The sequence below is a fragment of the Heteronotia binoei genome, chromosome 9 (assembly GCF_032191835.1).
Source record: "Heteronotia binoei isolate CCM8104 ecotype False Entrance Well chromosome 9, APGP_CSIRO_Hbin_v1, whole genome shotgun sequence".
Taxonomy (NCBI): Eukaryota; Metazoa; Chordata; class Lepidosauria; order Squamata; family Gekkonidae; genus Heteronotia; species Heteronotia binoei.
The window spans coordinates 4,127,953-4,144,509 of record NC_083231.1 but is presented as its reverse complement, the minus strand read 5'-3'; the positions used below and the strand labels follow the sequence as shown (position 1 = coordinate 4,144,509).

The 16,557-nt window shown below is 51.2% G+C and overlaps 1 protein-coding gene across 1 annotated transcript in view; it reads left to right on the top strand.

The window, feature by feature from the left end:
• FOXM1 (forkhead box M1) overlaps positions 1 to 8,599 on the top strand; it is a 28,058-nt gene extending 19,459 nt beyond the window's left edge. The window contains exons 6-7 of the mRNA XM_060247288.1: positions 352 to 521; positions 6,645 to 8,599. Coding sequence (XP_060103271.1) covers positions 352 to 521; positions 6,645 to 7,682 — 1,208 coding nt within the window. The 3' untranslated portion in view covers positions 7,683 to 8,599. The remainder of the gene's footprint in view (positions 1 to 351; positions 522 to 6,644) is intronic.
• The last annotated feature ends 7,958 nt before the right edge of the window (positions 8,600 to 16,557 follow it).

Genomic DNA, 16,557 nt, shown 5'->3' with positions numbered 1-16,557 from the left:
CAAAGCGGTAGATTCAGATGGAGTTTGTACTCCAGACTTTTTCCTGTTCTTCTGAATTTCTCCCAGAATTTCCTAGCAAAGGAGCAACTACATAGGAAAGAACTCCACCTTGGCCCCTCGTTTTCCAACAATCTGTTACTATCTTGGTCCACCTGGTGTAAAATGGCAGCTGTAACCTTGTAAGCTTTTAAAAACTTTTACGTTACACCTCTGCTTTCCAAAGATGTCTCCATAGGTGCTTTCTTTTCTGACAATGTGAAGAGAGTCCCTCGCCGTGACGACTGATCTGTTTTGGGGGGGGGGGTGGAGCCCTCACTCTGAGTGCTGCTGATCCCTCGTCTTCCTTCTCAGGCCGCAAAATGAAGCCATTGCTGCCCCGCGTCAGTTCCTACCTGGTTCCGGTCCAGTTTCCTCTGAGCCAGTCTCTCCTCCTCCCGCCTTCCACCAAGATCCCACTGCTTGTGACCCAGAGCACCTCCGAGCCTGCACAGAGCAGCAAGCGGGTACGCATCGCTCCCAAGGTTAGTCCCGCAAACAGAGCTAGAGCCCTGCTGGGATGGCCCTTCTTTCAAGGAAGGCTTCTTTCCTCTCCAGATGTCTTTACTGTCAAATCGGCTGATTCAATAACGAGGCCTTGTTGATACAAAGTTTCTAGTTTATTGATATTGTTCTCGACTACAAGGAGATTGAAAGACTGAGAATCATACAGTAAAGTGTAATCATATAAGGTATACTTCAAAGGGATTCTTTAGGGAGGGGGTACTATGCAGGGCACATTCACACATTGATGTTACAAATTCGTTCTCAGGCCTGTTGTGGCCTTGGGCGTATCCTCCCCCGGTGCCCAGCCTGAGAAGGCACTATAATCTCTTTCACATATTCCCATTCCAAAGCAAAGCTACATAACAAAGGAAGGGAGGGGGGAAAGGAAAGTTCGAGCTAGCAGCATTGGTATACAGTGTGGCTTTTACCCAGAATGCTCCCCCCTGAACCAGAGATGAAACACAGACTTGACCAGAGTTGAAGCAGACTTGACATTTACTTGCTGTTACTAAACCTCTGTGTGCCTTAGAATATCCCCAGCTGGCCTGTCCAGGTCAGCTTCCCTCCCCTGCCCCACTTTTCTGGAGCCTGAACTGTTCCGAATTTCTTTTCATTTCATCGATATCCCCTTTGCTTCAGATGCGCTGCTTTATGCTCCAGCCTCATTGACCAGTAAAGGGCATTTAGAAGACTTTGGCTTTCTTTTAGCACGAGTAGTTATTGGCTCTTATCCACTTCAACAAGCCCACAAGGCAGCTAACAAAAAAAAATCAAATGTTAAAACTATTAAAACAGTTCAAAACACAACTGAAATATGTGCAGAGACACAAAAACAACAGGACAAAGTTTGAGTCCAGGTATGAGCTTTTGTGTGTCAAGCAGGGGTCGTTTTGTGGGAAAATAGGTGGTGGAGCTCATCCAGAGATTGTTATGCAGCTGCACCTACTATTCAACGGACCGGGGGGGGGAGAGGGAACCCTCAGTAAGGTTCAGGAGCTGCTCTCCTGTGAGGCACATGAAAGCTCACAGCCAGAATAAAACTCTGTTGGTCTTCAAGGTGCCCCTGGACCCAAACTTTGTTCTGTTGCTCCCCCGCCTGGCTAAAAAAAAGAGTGAAAACATTGGGCAAGGAAGGCGGAGGGGTCACCCTAACCGGTCTTCACCTGTTGGTGGGAAACAGCAAACCGAACGGCTGTGGCCATCTTCCTGGGGAGGAAAGTTCCAGCAGTCTGATGCTTTTAGAGGAAGGTTATTTCTGTGGTTGGAATGTAGCCAGAAGGCGGCCTGAGATCATTACAGCCTCTTCCCGTGCAGAGCTGCTCCAGTCGTTGTCCGTGGAGGTTAAGGGGCCCCGACTGGAGTCATTCTGCACAGGACAGTCCTGCCGAAAGGAGTTCGCCCCGCCCAGGACTCTTTTCAACTTGGGAGGAAGCCACTCGCCTGCTTATTTACTTGGAAGTGAACAAAGTTCAGTAGGCTTTGCTCTTAAGTGCTTTGCAGTCTGCTATTACTGTTAGATGTATAAGGATTAAGTACAAAACGGAGAGAGAAGCCGAACTGGGTGGTATTCCCAAGTGGTTGGAGGGCTGGCGCAGACTGGGGTGGTCAGGCACAAGCTTACTGGACCCAAGGAAGAGCCTTTTCTAAGGCGACTGGCATCGTATCTGTGAGGAAGCTGACGGCTGTGCATGGGCCAGAGACAAGGCTTGGGGGGGGGCGGGGTCAGTGGTGTGGCTCGAGCCGCCATTTGCTGGGGCTCTGCCCTCCCAGCCCCTGTTGTGCACGTCACACTTTACATGGTCCCTTGCAAGGTCATGGTTCTGCCCTGCCTGCTCGCCCGCAGGGTTGTGGTTGGTTGGTTGGGGGCCTCAGAGAAAGCATGAGATATAAATGGCGATGATCATTTGGGTCATCAGAGCTAGGTGGGTGGTGTTGATGTTCCTTGGTTGTCTGGCAAGAAGCAGACTTGAAAAATATAAATGTATCAGTTTTGTTTAGTGTCATTGAAAGCCTGAAAAGTGCGATTGTAAAAAATGGTCGAGCCCGATGTATTGCTTAAATTAGTGAGTTAAATACTCACGTAGGCATTAGTTGATTGTGTACACATGTATCATGCCCAAAATAAACATCTTATTCTTGCTTCTTGTTACTTATGCATTTATTATTTTATCAAAAGGACTCCTATGAAAGTATAAAGGGGTGCAGTTTCCTGTTCTTGCCTTGGGCACCAAATTGGCTGGCTGGGTGGTTCATGCTTGGCACATGGATTCGTTTCTCCCTCTTGCACTGTCCGTTTGCAGCTGCTTTTCATGCAGGGGCTGCCAGGTTACTGCCACAGCTTTGGGGCCCCTGAGAGCAGGAGCAGTTTCCATAGTAGGACTTATGATGTCCTCTAGTTCAGGGGTGTCCGACATGCAGTTTGGGGGGAGAATCAGACCCCCCAAGCAACTGGCTGTCATCTGCTCCCTTCTCCCTCTCTCTTGCTTCCTTCTGCATCACAGCTTGCTTTGCAAGGCTTGCTGCATTGCACAGGAGCTACAAAGCAAAACCTCTCTTCCTTCTATTGGCTGAGGCTCCTCCCCCAACCCCAGTCCCCCCAGTTCCCTGGATCCCATGGGAGAAATACAAACAAAGCATCTTTAAGACCAGTGGGTGTTAATGTTTTAAGCATGTTTTAAGTTTTTAAAAAAATATATTTGTGTTTGTCTGTGTTCTTTATAAAATTTATATCTCTGCTACCTAATTATAAATAGGTGCACACATGGCCCAGCCTGACATGGCTTGGCCTAATAAAGTCTTATTTATGTCAGATCCGGCCCTCATAACGAACAAGTTTGACACGCCTGCTCTGGTTATTTTACCGGCAGCATGTCTGCCTGCCTCCCCAGAATCTGCACAAGGTAGCTAATTCTTCATCTGGGAATTGCACATGATTGCAAGAGGTGTCCTTTTATGACGTAGCAGTTCCCCAGGTGTCATTCTTGGTCCCTGGGTCATCTTGGTTTTCCCTGTAAAGCTTGAGAGTCATGGAATAAAAGGACAGGTCCTCTTGTGGATCACAAACTGGCTAATTAATAGGAAGCAGAGAGAGTATAAATGGGCAGTCTTTGCCATGAAGGACGATAAGCAGTGGGGTGCCACGGGGCTCAGTACTGGGTCCCATTCTCTTTAACTTGTTCATAAATGATTTGGAGTTGAGAGTAAGCAGTGAAGTTTGCAGATGACACTAAATTGTTCATGGTGGTGAGAACCAGAGAAAATTGTGAGGCACTCCAAAGGGATCTGCTGAGGCTGGGTGAGTGGGCGTCAACGTGGCAGATGAGGTTCAGTGTGGCCAAGTGCAAAGTAATGCACATTGGGGCCAAAAATCCCAGCTATAAATACAAGTTGATGGGATGTGAACTGGCAGAGACTGACCAAGAGAGAGATTTTGAGGTCGTGGTAGATAACTCACTGAAAATGTCAAGACAGTGTGTGATTGCAATAAAAAAGGCCAACGCCATGCTGGGAATTATTAGGAAGGGAATTGAAAACAAATCAGCCAGTATCATAATGCCCCTGTATAAATCGATGGTGCAGCCTCATTTGGAATACTGCATACAATTCTGGTCACCACACCTCAAAAAGGATATTATAGCAATGGAGAAAGTCCAGAAAAGGGCACTAGAACAATTAAAGGGTTAGAACACTTTGCCTATGAAGAAAGGTTAAAACGCTTGGAGCTCAAGCTTGGAGAAACGTCGACTGCGGGGTGACATGATAGAGGTTTACAAGATTATGCATGGGATGGAGAAAGAAGAGAGAAAAGTTCTTTTCTCCCTTTCTCACAATACAAGAACTCGTGAGCATTCAAAGAAATTGCTGAGCAGTCAGGTTAAAACGGATAGAACGAAGTGCTTCTTCACCCAAAGGGTGATTAACATATGAATTCACTGCCACAGGAGGTGGTGGCGGCTACAAGCATAGCCAGCTTCAAGAGGGGGTTAGATAAAAATATGGAGCAGAGGTCCATCAGTGGCTATTAGCCACACTGTGTGTGTGTGTGTGTGTGTATATATATTTTTTGGCCACAGTGTGACCCTGAGTGTTGGACTGGATGGGCCATTGGCCTGATCCAACATGGCTTTTCTTATGTTAACTAAAGTCTGTGCAAAAAGTGGTTTTACCTCAGAACTTTCAGTCCCTGAATTCACTTGACCTTTCTCCTGTATGTCTAATGAAATATTTTGTTGTTTTTGAAATTAAAAAAAAGAAGGCTCCAGGGCCATTCTCAGTGGTGCAAGGTCACGAGGGCTCCTGATCGCGCTCCCCCCCCCCCCCCAGCTCCTGGGCTGTGCCAAAAAGCCAAAATGCTGTGAACTGTTGAAGGGTGGGACAGTCAACCTTCTGAGCAAAAGAAGAAGACCTCTCACAGGGGCGGCTCAGTCAGAGAGGGGAACGGAACAACAGAAGGGACATTTTGCCTCTGAGGGAGGGAAGGGCAGAAGGTATAAAACAAAAGAACATCCAAATGGAAACACTAAATGGTTTAACAGCACCTTCAAAAGCAACAGCAGAGAGGGCCTCCAATGGCAGAAGCCCAAGGGGGTTTCTGACACTACTTCCACTCACAGCAGCTCTCCAAGGTTTTAAACACAGGCCTCTGCTACTCAAGATTCAAAGCACTCCCACGGCCAGCTGCCTTCCTTGTGCCCCGCTGCAGGGTGGGGAGAGAAGCTACTTGCCAACTGCCTGCCTTCCCCTTCCTCCTGGGGCTCCTTCTAAAACAGTGGAGATCTATGTGGTACAGAGAACCGGGCTCTCTCCTTCCCCTCTCACGGGCCAGGCCTTGAAGTCTCCAGGAGGTTTATTTTGAAGTCTTTTTAGCTGCAAACATTTGGCACCTTAAGCCCTCCAAATCTGTCTTCCCTGCCAGGTGTCCCCTTTCTAGCTGGAGGGGTGTGTGTGTGTGTGAGAGAGAGAGCCCTGCCCATCTCCCTGGATCTGATCTTATTATGATTGTAGCTGTTCTTGTTTTATTATTGCCTATTTGATGTTCTCTGCCCTGAGCCCCCAGGGGGGAATGGGCAGAATATAAATAAACTAATAATAATCTGGCCAGTCCTGCCCCATTTGCATTTGGCAAGCAACTCCCCCCACCCCCACCCCCCCATACTCTGCTAAGAAAGACAAACCTTTTAAAACTCAGGTGAAGGTTTTGCTCAGTTCAGACATCCAAAGAAAAATGTGTTTCTCCACAGCTTGAACATTTCCAGATACTTCCCTTGCACTGGACAGGCGGGTTGCCTGGAAACAACCGGGGGGGGGGGGTGTTTCCCCTGAGTTGTGTCTCAGGCTACCTGCGGGAGGCACCCCGGAAGGAAAGGACCTGAGATGAGCTGGGGGGGAGACACTCCCAAGTTCAAGAACTGGTGCTGTGAATTGGAGCGTGTGGAGGAACCCACGGCCACAGGGAGGGGGGGTTCAGCTGCCCATGAGGAGGATGTCTGGCCTGACTGTAGCAACACCTGCTCATAGGAGGCAGGAGGAGGTCTGTGATGTCTGTCTTGACGGGGGAAGAGTTTGGGGATCTCCTGACTGGGGAAGGTGCCCAGCAAAAGGAGCAGGAGGGGTTCCGAGGTGGAATCCTCCTTGCTGCCACCCGCTGGGCTGCTCTGGCCAGAAGGAGGAGGGTCCGGAGTGACTTGTTCTGTAACCTGGCCAGACTTAATGGTTTTCTGTTCTTTTCCTTGGATCTGTCCTCACTAGACGCGACAGCTGTTTTCCATGTGTGCACTCTAGCTTAATTTTAACGTTCCTTTCCTGTCTAAGAAAGCAGGCTGTGATTCAAATCCTGCCCTCACCGGATTCATGGGAGGAGGAGGGTCTGTTGCTTTGTCCTCCTCCAGAAATGCAGGATAGCAGAAAGGGCTTCCTCCTTGTCCGTGGCTCCCTGGCAAGCACCTTCCCAGAGGCTTGGCTACTCTTGTGTTTAAAATGCAAGTAACCAGATCACAGGCACTGGGGGGGGAGTGGGTTCAGTGTAAGGATGTCCTGCAGTTGTGCCGACCCCTTGTTTGCCACTCTCACATCACCTCTCCCTTTCTGCTTTCCGTTTGCAGGTGTTGCCAACTAGTGTGAAGCCACCCCTGTTTTCCCCTGCCGTCTCCATAAAAGAAGAGGCTTCTTGTGGGGAAGACTCCTCTCCTCCATCTGCTTCCCACCAGCCCGCAAAGGAGGATGCCCGTCAGAGCAACAGAGAGCTGCTCCCCGCAGGCCTGGCTATAAAAAAGGAAAGGGGCTTTTCCCGGTCTGGGGCAGGGGCCGCTCCATCGCGCGCAGCGTTGCCCGGGGAGGAGCTGCCAGGGCCAGGGGAGGGAGAGCTTGGCTTGCTCCTCCCGGTGCCCAAAAGGCAGAGGGGGCGGCTTGGAGCCCTGGAGCAGCCCTCCCAGGAGACACCTGAGCTGCAGGGGCACAAGTGGCATCGCAGGAAGCAGCTCTTGGCCCCGCCTCACCCGGAAGAGCCCGTCCTGCTCCTGCCATCCAGCCGGGCTGCTTTGGATCCGTTCACACTGGGACAGCCCCACAGTTCTCCCTTGGAGCAAGGTGGTCGTCCTCTGGGAAGTGCGACCCGCATGAACTGCTCTCGAGAGTGTGGCCCATGCAGAACTCCTGCACAAGAGACGTTTGGCAAGCAGCCAGCTTCTTCCCCCCCTTGTGAAAGGCCCACTGGTGCCCCTGCCCTGACGCTGGCTGGTCCCTCCCTCAAGGAAGACAGCGCCCCAGATCTGAGCCCCCGGAGGAGCCCTCCAGCCCCACTGCTGTCCCTCCAGCAGAACCCAGGCCTTAGCACTTCCCTGGGGCTGTCCTCGTGTGACTCCCCTCAGCCCCCGCTTCTGCATCCAGAAGCCAGCACCATGCTCTCAGGGCCACTGGCAAGCTCTCCTTCCTCCAGCAGCCAGTCACCGCCAGAGTTCCAGGCCTCTCTCCTCCTCCTCTCCCCGGGCAACTGTCCCCCCCCAGCAGAGGGCCTCTTCCTGGATCCCATGAATGAGAGCCTGAGCAAAGTCCTGCTGGACGTCAGTTTCCCGGGCTTTGATGAGGACAGTCTGGGGGCTCCTGATCTCAGCTGGTCACACCTCTTGCCTGATCTGAAATGAGGAGGAGGGGCCTGCTTTCGCTGTGGCCCACATTCCGCCTTAGCTGTGCTGCATCACCAGGCTGTGGCCGGTTCCTGGGGTTGGCCACAGGCTGCTTAGAGCTCCTCTGGATGCTGCTCTGGACGAGGCAGAGGATGTGGGGGGCAAAGCAGCAGGGGCCGGGCTGTAAATATTAGCACTTTGTAAATGGGGACCCCGATGCACCCTGGGCTTTGGGTGTGTGAGAAAGGGAAATGGAGCCAATTTCTTGGAAGCCCACTTTGCTCAAGTCACCAGAAGCATGGCTGGCCATTCCCTGAGGGGGCTTCTATGGCAGCTCTTGTGCCTGGCTCTTGGCTAACCCAGCGGATTAGGAAGCGTATATTTGACAAGCAAAGCCCGACATTAGAGAGCCACCCTTTGTCTTTCCTTGAAGAAATCGAGCTGCTGAAGCCCTTCTCCTCAAGCCCCCAACACTTGACATGTGACACCCCCACTGAGGGGTCTGGGCCTGGAGCAACACGCCTCTGATATGCGCGTGGAGTGACTTTGCAGAACACTTCCTCCTAACCGTGGCCTGGAGCTGTTGCCTTCCAACTCAAGCTCCCACATCAGTAGAATTTCCCCCTGGCGCATCAAGGCCCAGCAAAACAGTGGGCTGGTCCAGATGCTCTAAGACCCTCGCTTGGGCATCTTCTCATGGACGGGCGGAGAGGGGCTCTGAGGAAGCACCGAGATATTTCATGTTCACAACATACCAGTGTAAATTGTGCCCCTCTTTTGTATTGTATATTTAAAACTGAAAACTCTGTGATGTGTAATTTTCTATTATGAACAAGTGAGACCTCAACAAACGGGCCCACGTAGAACTATTTCAGCCATATTCTTCACCCGTGTCTCTGATAACAACCTCTGCAATAAAACCCCAGAAGATGGGCCTCTGGGTGGTGTCTGTTCCCTTGGGATCTCTCACGGGTCTCCTGCCAAGCTGTTTATTTGCAAACCTTGAGTCAGCAAGCAGTAAAGGCAGCAGTCCTATTCAGATTTACTCATGAGTAAACACCAGAGTTCCTTCTGAGGTGGTGGTTTTCTCTTAGGTTTAAATTATTCTTAAAATATAGTTTGAATATATTTTTTAAAAATTCATTATGAGATTTTTACGAGGTTATGGAAGTGAGCTAAAACAGCTAATTCATGTGATAGTCAAATGTCGACTTGCTCACAACACTGTGGAGCATGGGCCAATGACTAAAAACAATATGTGTAACCTAAGTAACATCAAAAATAGTTGTATTTCTTGTCAAAGGCTTAGAAATTTTTATTGGTCCGTACATAATGGCCCGTTACAGAATAAAATACAATACAGACAAGAGGAAACTATTATGACCCATGGGGTCTCCTCAGGTGTTTGCACCAAAATTGGAAGGCAGACAATACAACAGCAAGAGTACTTGGCAAGTCTGCGTCTGATTCTGACACACAGCTAGACACCAGGAGGCCTCATAAACATGCTCATGTCTTGTGTAAATTGATCTTTATTATAAAACTCCTTTTTTGGTTACTTTTGTATTGTGAGCCATGAGAACATAAGAGAAACCATGTTGGATCAGGCCAATGACCCATCCAGTCTAACACTCTGTCACACAGTGGCCCCCAGTGGCATCAGGAGGTCCACCAGTGAGGCCAGGACACTAGAAGCCCTCCCCCAAGCACCAAGGATACAGAGCATCACTGGCCCAGACAGAGTTCCAGCTATACGCTGTGGCTAATAACTGTCAAGTCCCTGGCAGTTCAGCTAACAGCAACAGTTAATTCAGAGGAATAACTTTATTGAAATTCTGACTTCCATGAGGCAAGACGATCCTTGCGAAAACTGATAGTGGCAGGCTCTTGCCCCCTACTTATACTATGGCTACAAACGGTTATACATTCAAAAGAAAGTGGTGCCAAACAAACTTTCCTCCCACCAAAGGTTGGCTCCCATAGCCCCCTCGCAGGGGCGCACATGATCAGCAGAAGACCCGGCTGTCTGAGACTAGACAGACGCATGCTTCTTCCAGGTCCACGAGAGGAGACAGAACACGAAGGGACAGAAAGACAAGTCCAAGGGGAGCTCTTAGTTGAGGCAAAGAGAAGCATTCCGTCCATTAAGAAAGAAACGCAAGGGCAACACGGCCCTCCTGCAATGTCCAGGCCTGTGGAATCACCTTCACTTCAACAAGCCCTTCCTTTCTGGAAGTGAAGTGGAGGCTGGTCCTCGTCTTCCGGAGATTTCTCTCGGGATTTCACTGCTGTGGGCTACCTGAGCCTCTTCCTCCATGGGTCCCATCTAGAATCTACGGTGGGGGGTAGAAGATGCAAATGTCAGCAGAACCACCAGAGGACTCAGCTGTCCTGCTACCTTCTTTGGTTCTGGGAACACACAGAGTGGCAACCACAAAACATTAGAATTATATAATTATAGAGTCGGAAGGGGCCAGGGAGGCCATCTAATCCAACCCCCTGCTCAATACAGGACCAGCCTTGAGAATCCCTGATTCGTGTTTGTCCAGCTGCTGCTTAAAGATTCCCAGGGAGGGGGAGCCGACTCCACTGTCAAACAACTCTTACTGTAAAAAGGTTTTTTCCTAATATCCAGCTGGCATCTTCCCAACCATAATGTAAATCCATTATTATGAGTCCCCTCCTCTGCTGCCAGCAGGAATGGCTCCCTGCCCTCCTCCTCTAAGGGACAGAGCCCTCCTGTCCCCCCTCAGCCTCCCCTTCCCAAGTCCCCCCTCAGCCTTTCCCTCCTAGGGCTCTGTTGTCTCCTGGCCCCTGAGCATCCTCGTTGCTCTCCTCTGCACCTGCTCCATTCCGCCCACATCCTTGAAGGGAGGCAGCTGCGGGGGAAGCCCAGCCTGGAGCTGCAGAGGTTGCTGCTGCAACAGGAGCCCTGATGGAAGAAGGTTGACAGGAGTGCAGCTTCCCAAGCTGCCACCGAGGGAATCCCATGCAGCTGCGGAGGAATGGCAGCCCGCCTCATGGGGTCTCAGGAAGCCCACCCTGGCTACCTCAAAGGCTACAGGAGGCCTTCAAGGGGCAGGATATCAGGGGAAGAGGGAGGGGAAACGGTGTGCATGGGGGTGTCAGAGAGAGAGTGAGAGTGGGGGGAAAGGGAGAAGAAGCCTCAGACTGTGCAGCTGCCAATCCCTGAGGTGTGCCTGTGAGGGGAGGGGAGCCTTTAACACATCACACTACATTTTGTTGCGGGTCCGTTTATGTTTATCCAATCCCCTCTTGAAGCTGGCTCTGCTTGTAGCCGCCGCCACCTCCTGTGGCAGTGAATTCCATGTGTGAATCACCCTTTAGGGGAAGAAGGACTTCCTTTTATCTGTTCTAACCCAACTGCTCGGCAATTTCATGGAGTGCCCAGGAGTTCTTGTATTGTGAAAAAGGGAGAAAAGTGCTTTTCTCTGCCTCCTCTCCCACCTTCTGTGGGAGGTGGTTCTCCCGTTTGCATTTGTTCCTTCTCGTTCTCCTCCCTCCATTCAAGGCTGTCATTTTCTTACAAACACCCATCCCTCCCCAGCACCCTTTGGGCCAGACCAGGTGGTTGTAAAAGTACCATGAACGTTAAGGGGAAGCTTTGCACATTGAAAGTGGGACAGGGTGGGGCTGGTGGGAGACAGAGAGTGGTCCAGTTCTCCCCATCCAGAAGAAGGGTCTCTTTCAGGGTGATGAAGCAATAAAGCTATGGAGAAGTGCAGAAGTTTGCAGGAAGTAACTGAGGGGCGGGGGGGGGGGAAGGAGGGTGAAGCTGATTTATGGGTTCAATAAATGCCTCAGCAGTGGCTGGGCTGCATCCACAAAGGGCTCCGCTTGGAATTGTCTGCATCTTCTCTTGCTGGCTTGGGGGGAGACAGGTTGCAAGATACAAGAGGCCGGCACAGGCAGGAGAGAGAGAGAGAAGTGGCTTCTGATTGGAGAACAGCGCCTGCATGCCCGCCTAGCCCTGTGACTGGATCACAGTGACAGAGATAGCTAGAAGGAGAGGGTGAGTGGTGGTGGTGAGTGAGAGGAGGGCACATGGGAATGCAATGGGGTTCTGAGTGGTAGGGCCAGGTCCTTTGTGTGAGAGTGGAGGGGCCGGGACCCCATGGGCCCACTGTAGCTACGGGCACCTCACAATCCTCCCTGTTTCTCTCCACCTTGAGCAACTTAGAGTCATCCACAAACTTGGCCACTTCAATGCTTTCTCCCAAGTCTAAATCACTAAGGAACAAGTTGAAGAGCAACAGACCTAGTTCCGAGCCCTGCAGTATCCCACTGCTAACCATTCCCCATTGCAGAAAGCGCCCATTTATACTCACTCCCTATTTCCAGTTCATTAAACAGTTTTAATACACAAGAGGGCTTGTCCCCTGATCCCATGACCACTGAGTTGACTTAGGAGCCTTTGATGAGGAACTTTATCAAAAGCTTTCTGGAAGTCGAGGTCAACAATATCTACCGGGCCACCCTTGTTTGTTCACTCCCTCAAAGAACTCCCTTGCAGAATCCATGCTGATTCTTCCTCAATAGCTTTTGTTCACCAACTAGTGCCACCAACTTACCCAGTATCGTTATTAGACTGACCAGCCTGTAATTTCCTGGATCTCATCTGGAACCTTAGAATGGAGGCAGGTTTTAGTGACACATTGCATGTTTGTGGGCAAGCAGCGCCCATCTTCCACAGTGAAGACAGAGACAAAACAATACATTCCACTTCACTGAGAACTAGAAATAAGGCCCATTGTGAGATGAAATACAACAGGCTCTAGAAAACACAGGTGCCCCTGAGCTGGAGGTGGCATTCCCTCCCCCCACCCCACCCCCCGCAGCTCCCTACAGAGTGTAAAGCAAAAGAAATCCCCACCCCTTCCCTTCTCATGCCAACTCCGAGGCATCTCTTGAGCCAGCAGTATCTGCCCCCCCCCCCAACAAAAAGTGAGCAGAGAAAGGAGGGGGGTGAGGAATGAGAGAGAAAGAAGGGGTGGGGCAGAGCTGGCCCTGCCATGAGGCGAGATAGGTGACTGCCTAGGGTGCCAGCCTTCAGGGAGTGACAAATTGGACTCATTGATGCCACTTGTTGCCGCTGGCCCGCTTCCCTCCTTGGCTTCCACCTAAGTTGTGCAGCGCAGCACTGGGTTGCTCCTGCACAGAAGCGGCAGAGAGAGCCAGCGGCAGCGCACATGGTTCCCAGAAGAGCTGGCCATGGCAGGGAAGGCATGGTACTTGTGGGCTGACATGGCAGACACAGCAGTGGTGGACCCACTTGGCAGGCAACGTGGCTTCTTTCCACCTGGAGGAGAGGAGGGCCCCATAGCGGCAGGACTCAGCCCAGGCATGGGGAGGCTAGTAAAGGGGGGGTCTCTCTGCAGTTAGTGGAGCTGGGGAGGCACAGGGGCAGGAGAACACAAAGAGCAGGAGAGATCACTGAGGGGTCATGCATTGCACCCAAGAAGGTTAATGGAGGCGCCGGGGGGGGGGGGAGTGTCTGGGGTGGTGGCAATGGTTAGAGTAGGTTCTGGGAACAGCTGGGTTGAGAAAGGCCAGGCCTTTGAAAGAGGTTGCTCTCCAAAGGAATGAGAAAAGAATAGCAGGAATGGGGGGGGGGGGGGGCTGGTGCTGCAGTTAGGCTGTCTCCATGTCGGCTTTGAGAGATCAAACCCTGCCCATTTGGGGAGCAAGATAGGCCAAGGGAAATGGGGGGCTTTGGGGGATCCTAGTGCTGGCCTTTTGCACCAAGCACCTCAATTTGCCTCCTTCGCCAGTGACCAGAAGGTGACTTGAGTGGCGAGTGCAAGGCCAAGGCTCAAAGGAGGAAGGAGGCTGATCAGGCTGCAAGGAGGAGGAGGAGACAAGCTGACCAGCACTGCATGACCTTTGCCAACGGTGTGGCCCACAAGATGCACTGGTCTGAGCCCGACTCCAGCTAACAGCCGCATAAGTCGCCAGGGACAGGTGTGAATGAGAGATCTGCTGCCTTGGCCAGAAAACATTCCTTTCGCTTGGGGGCTGGGAGGACCAAGTTAAGCAATGGTGCAGGCCCTCCTGTGCTTTGTGTTGAGTGAGAGAATCCTTGGAGTTGTGGAAGGAGATAAGTGGGAGCAGACTAGTTGTATTGTGGTGCAAGGCCATGTCAGGGAGGAATGGGGGAAGGTAAGTGGCTCTTAGGTCAGTAGGTAAGTGAGCCATGGGGAGGGAGAGGCTCATCTGAGGTAGTAGGCTGATTCTGGGAAGGGGAACTGCAGGGGGAAGCTGGGGGGGGGGATCTCTGAGGTGTGGGAGGTTCTGCTGAGGGGACCCTTAGGTTTGGGGATGAGACCCACTTTGGCTGCATCAGGCCAAAGGTCAAAGTAATCCAATCATCTGATGTTGCTGGATCAGGGGAATGCTGTAGACATCGTTTATCTTGATTTCAGGAAGGCTTTTGATAAAGTTCCACATACTGTCCTTGTTGACAAGTTGGTAAAATGTGGTTTGGATCCTGTTACCGTTAGGTGGATCTGTCACTGGTTGTCAGATCGCACCCAAAGATCACTGAGAATGTCTGCTGGCAAAAAGAAAAGTACAGAACCATTCAAAAGGAGAGAGAGAGAGAATATTCTCTCCAAGGGTCTCCTCTCTTGGAGCCAACTGGAGAAGCGGCTGGTGTCTGGGGGCCAGATCCAGAGAAGCCTGCAGTTAGCCATTCAGGGATGCCCTGAAAACGGCGCGAGAGGTGAGCGGGTAGCAGGCAAGCCCCCAGAGGTCCCACCCTCCCGGGGAGAATGGCTGGACCAACAGTGGCAGCAGCTGAGATCGAACACCTGGCGTGGAGTTTGGGAAAGCTGAAGAAACATCAACCGGGGAGAAGGGGGATGGGGGTGGGGGTGGGGACAAAACCACACCTGTGATGCTGGGAAATCTGCTGGCAGGAGGCATCCACTTTCTCCTCCTGATGGTTCTACGGAGACTGCTAGGTGCACACAGGCCGGGAAAGAGGTCACAAGGGAGGGAGGGAGCTGCAGGAGAAGGCCGGTGGCAGCAGGGCTCCAGCCCGCTGGAAAGATCAGCATGGCCCGTAGGCCCTGTCAGACCCCACGGGGGGGGGGGTGGAGATGTGTGCGGCCGGAGGGAAGGCAGCAACTGCCTCAGCTTCTCTGAAGGGGCAGTGGGGGAAAGAGCCAGACCCTCCCAAGTTTCCCAGTTGCCAGGGAGGGCATCTGCTGGTAAGCACAGAGGCCCCTGCCCTGGCTGCGCCTGGCCTCTTGGCTCTTGCCCCGTCAGGGTTTGCTCTCACACACAGGCGAGCAGCTACAGTGGAAGCACCACAGGGAGCAGGGGGAGAGGAGCCAGTTGAGGCAGCACTTCACTCCATGAGGGGGCAGAGCCATTGGGATGTGCCAATAGGATGTGAAGGCAGCTTCCCCAGTGGCCCAATCCTCATGTGTTCTGGGGCTGGAGGGTTGAGTGACACGCAGCTCAGCCAATGGGAGAGTAGGTGAGTCATGGCTAAGACAGCTTGCCTTTTATGTCTAGAGGATGATCTTACAGAGTTCTGGTGAGCAGATTGATGCCTCACAAAGTGGAAGTTTGCCAACATTTAGGATGGAGATGACTGGAGCAGGAAATAGAAGAGGACAGAGAATAAGGCTGCCATGTCCCAAGTCTCCGAAACTCAAACAGCTGAATTTGAAAGCCCATTGGAGGCAAAAATTAAAAAGGTTCCTTCCATCGTGATAGAGATAAACCTAGGAAGTGATGCCCTGATGCCCTTTGTGAAAGGCTGTGCTTTGAAAGCTCTTAAGTGCTGCATTCACATGTGACAGGCTGTGTGAAGGGTTGATGCCTCACAGAGCCAAAGAACCTTGGAGGGACAGGCTGCTCCAATGGATTTAATTGGACAGAGCTTCTAGTTTCGAGCTTCTAGTTTTCTGGGGCTCCCTGCCCAGGTGAAAAGAGAGAGAGCTCAAAGAGAAGAGTGATCCCTGGCTTGTTTAGAAAGAAGCATTTGGGGGTGCTGTAATAATTCCACAAGTACACCCTGCCAGAAGAAAGGAAAGTTTTACTGGAGCAAAAGCAGGGCCTTTCCTGGCCTCTGCTTGAACAAATCTAACAGCCAACAACCAGCAGAGGAAGTGAAACCAAGCTGCAGCACTGGCCTTTTGACCCTCAGGGACCAGGGGGAAATAACTAAACAGTTCAATAAGGGAACATCACCAAATTCACAACTTGCCATGATGTAACAGGTAGTGCATCCCTGCCACCTGAAACCTGAAAAGTCTCAGAAACTTATACTGCAGTGTTCAGCAGACACTGAAAATACAGGGTCTCATCTTGGAGATTCGAAGACCTTGTGCAAAGCTTAAAGCTCTTGCTTGCTGGACACATACAAACTGGAGTTTGTTTTATTAATTAAATTTTATTCAAACTGGAGTTTGTGAAATTACTGAGTTCCCTCAGAGTTCTTACTGATTCACCTCAGACATTTTATCCCCGATTCCACCTGACCTTTCCCCTTCCACAGTGAATAAAATATTTTGATTATTTTTGAAATTTCAACAGCCTCTTGTGTGCCATTTTCAGAAATATAAGTTTGAGAAGAGGATCTGGTCTCTTCCCTCTTCCTTTCCCTGGGCTGAGCCTGCATCAAAATAGAACAACGTGACAGGGTGGGACAGTCATAAACCTTCAGATGAGGAGAAAATAGATAAAGGGGTTGCTCAGCCAGAAAGGAAGAAAAAGTGGAGGTAAAATCCTGCATGTGAGAGAGGGAAGAGGTCGAAATTGCTATACCCTTTAATGGACTCTCCAGATCTGCTGTGTGGGTCTAGATGCCTCTGCCTCAACCTGTGTAACAGGCAGCTGAACCAGAGCTGCCACCCACAGC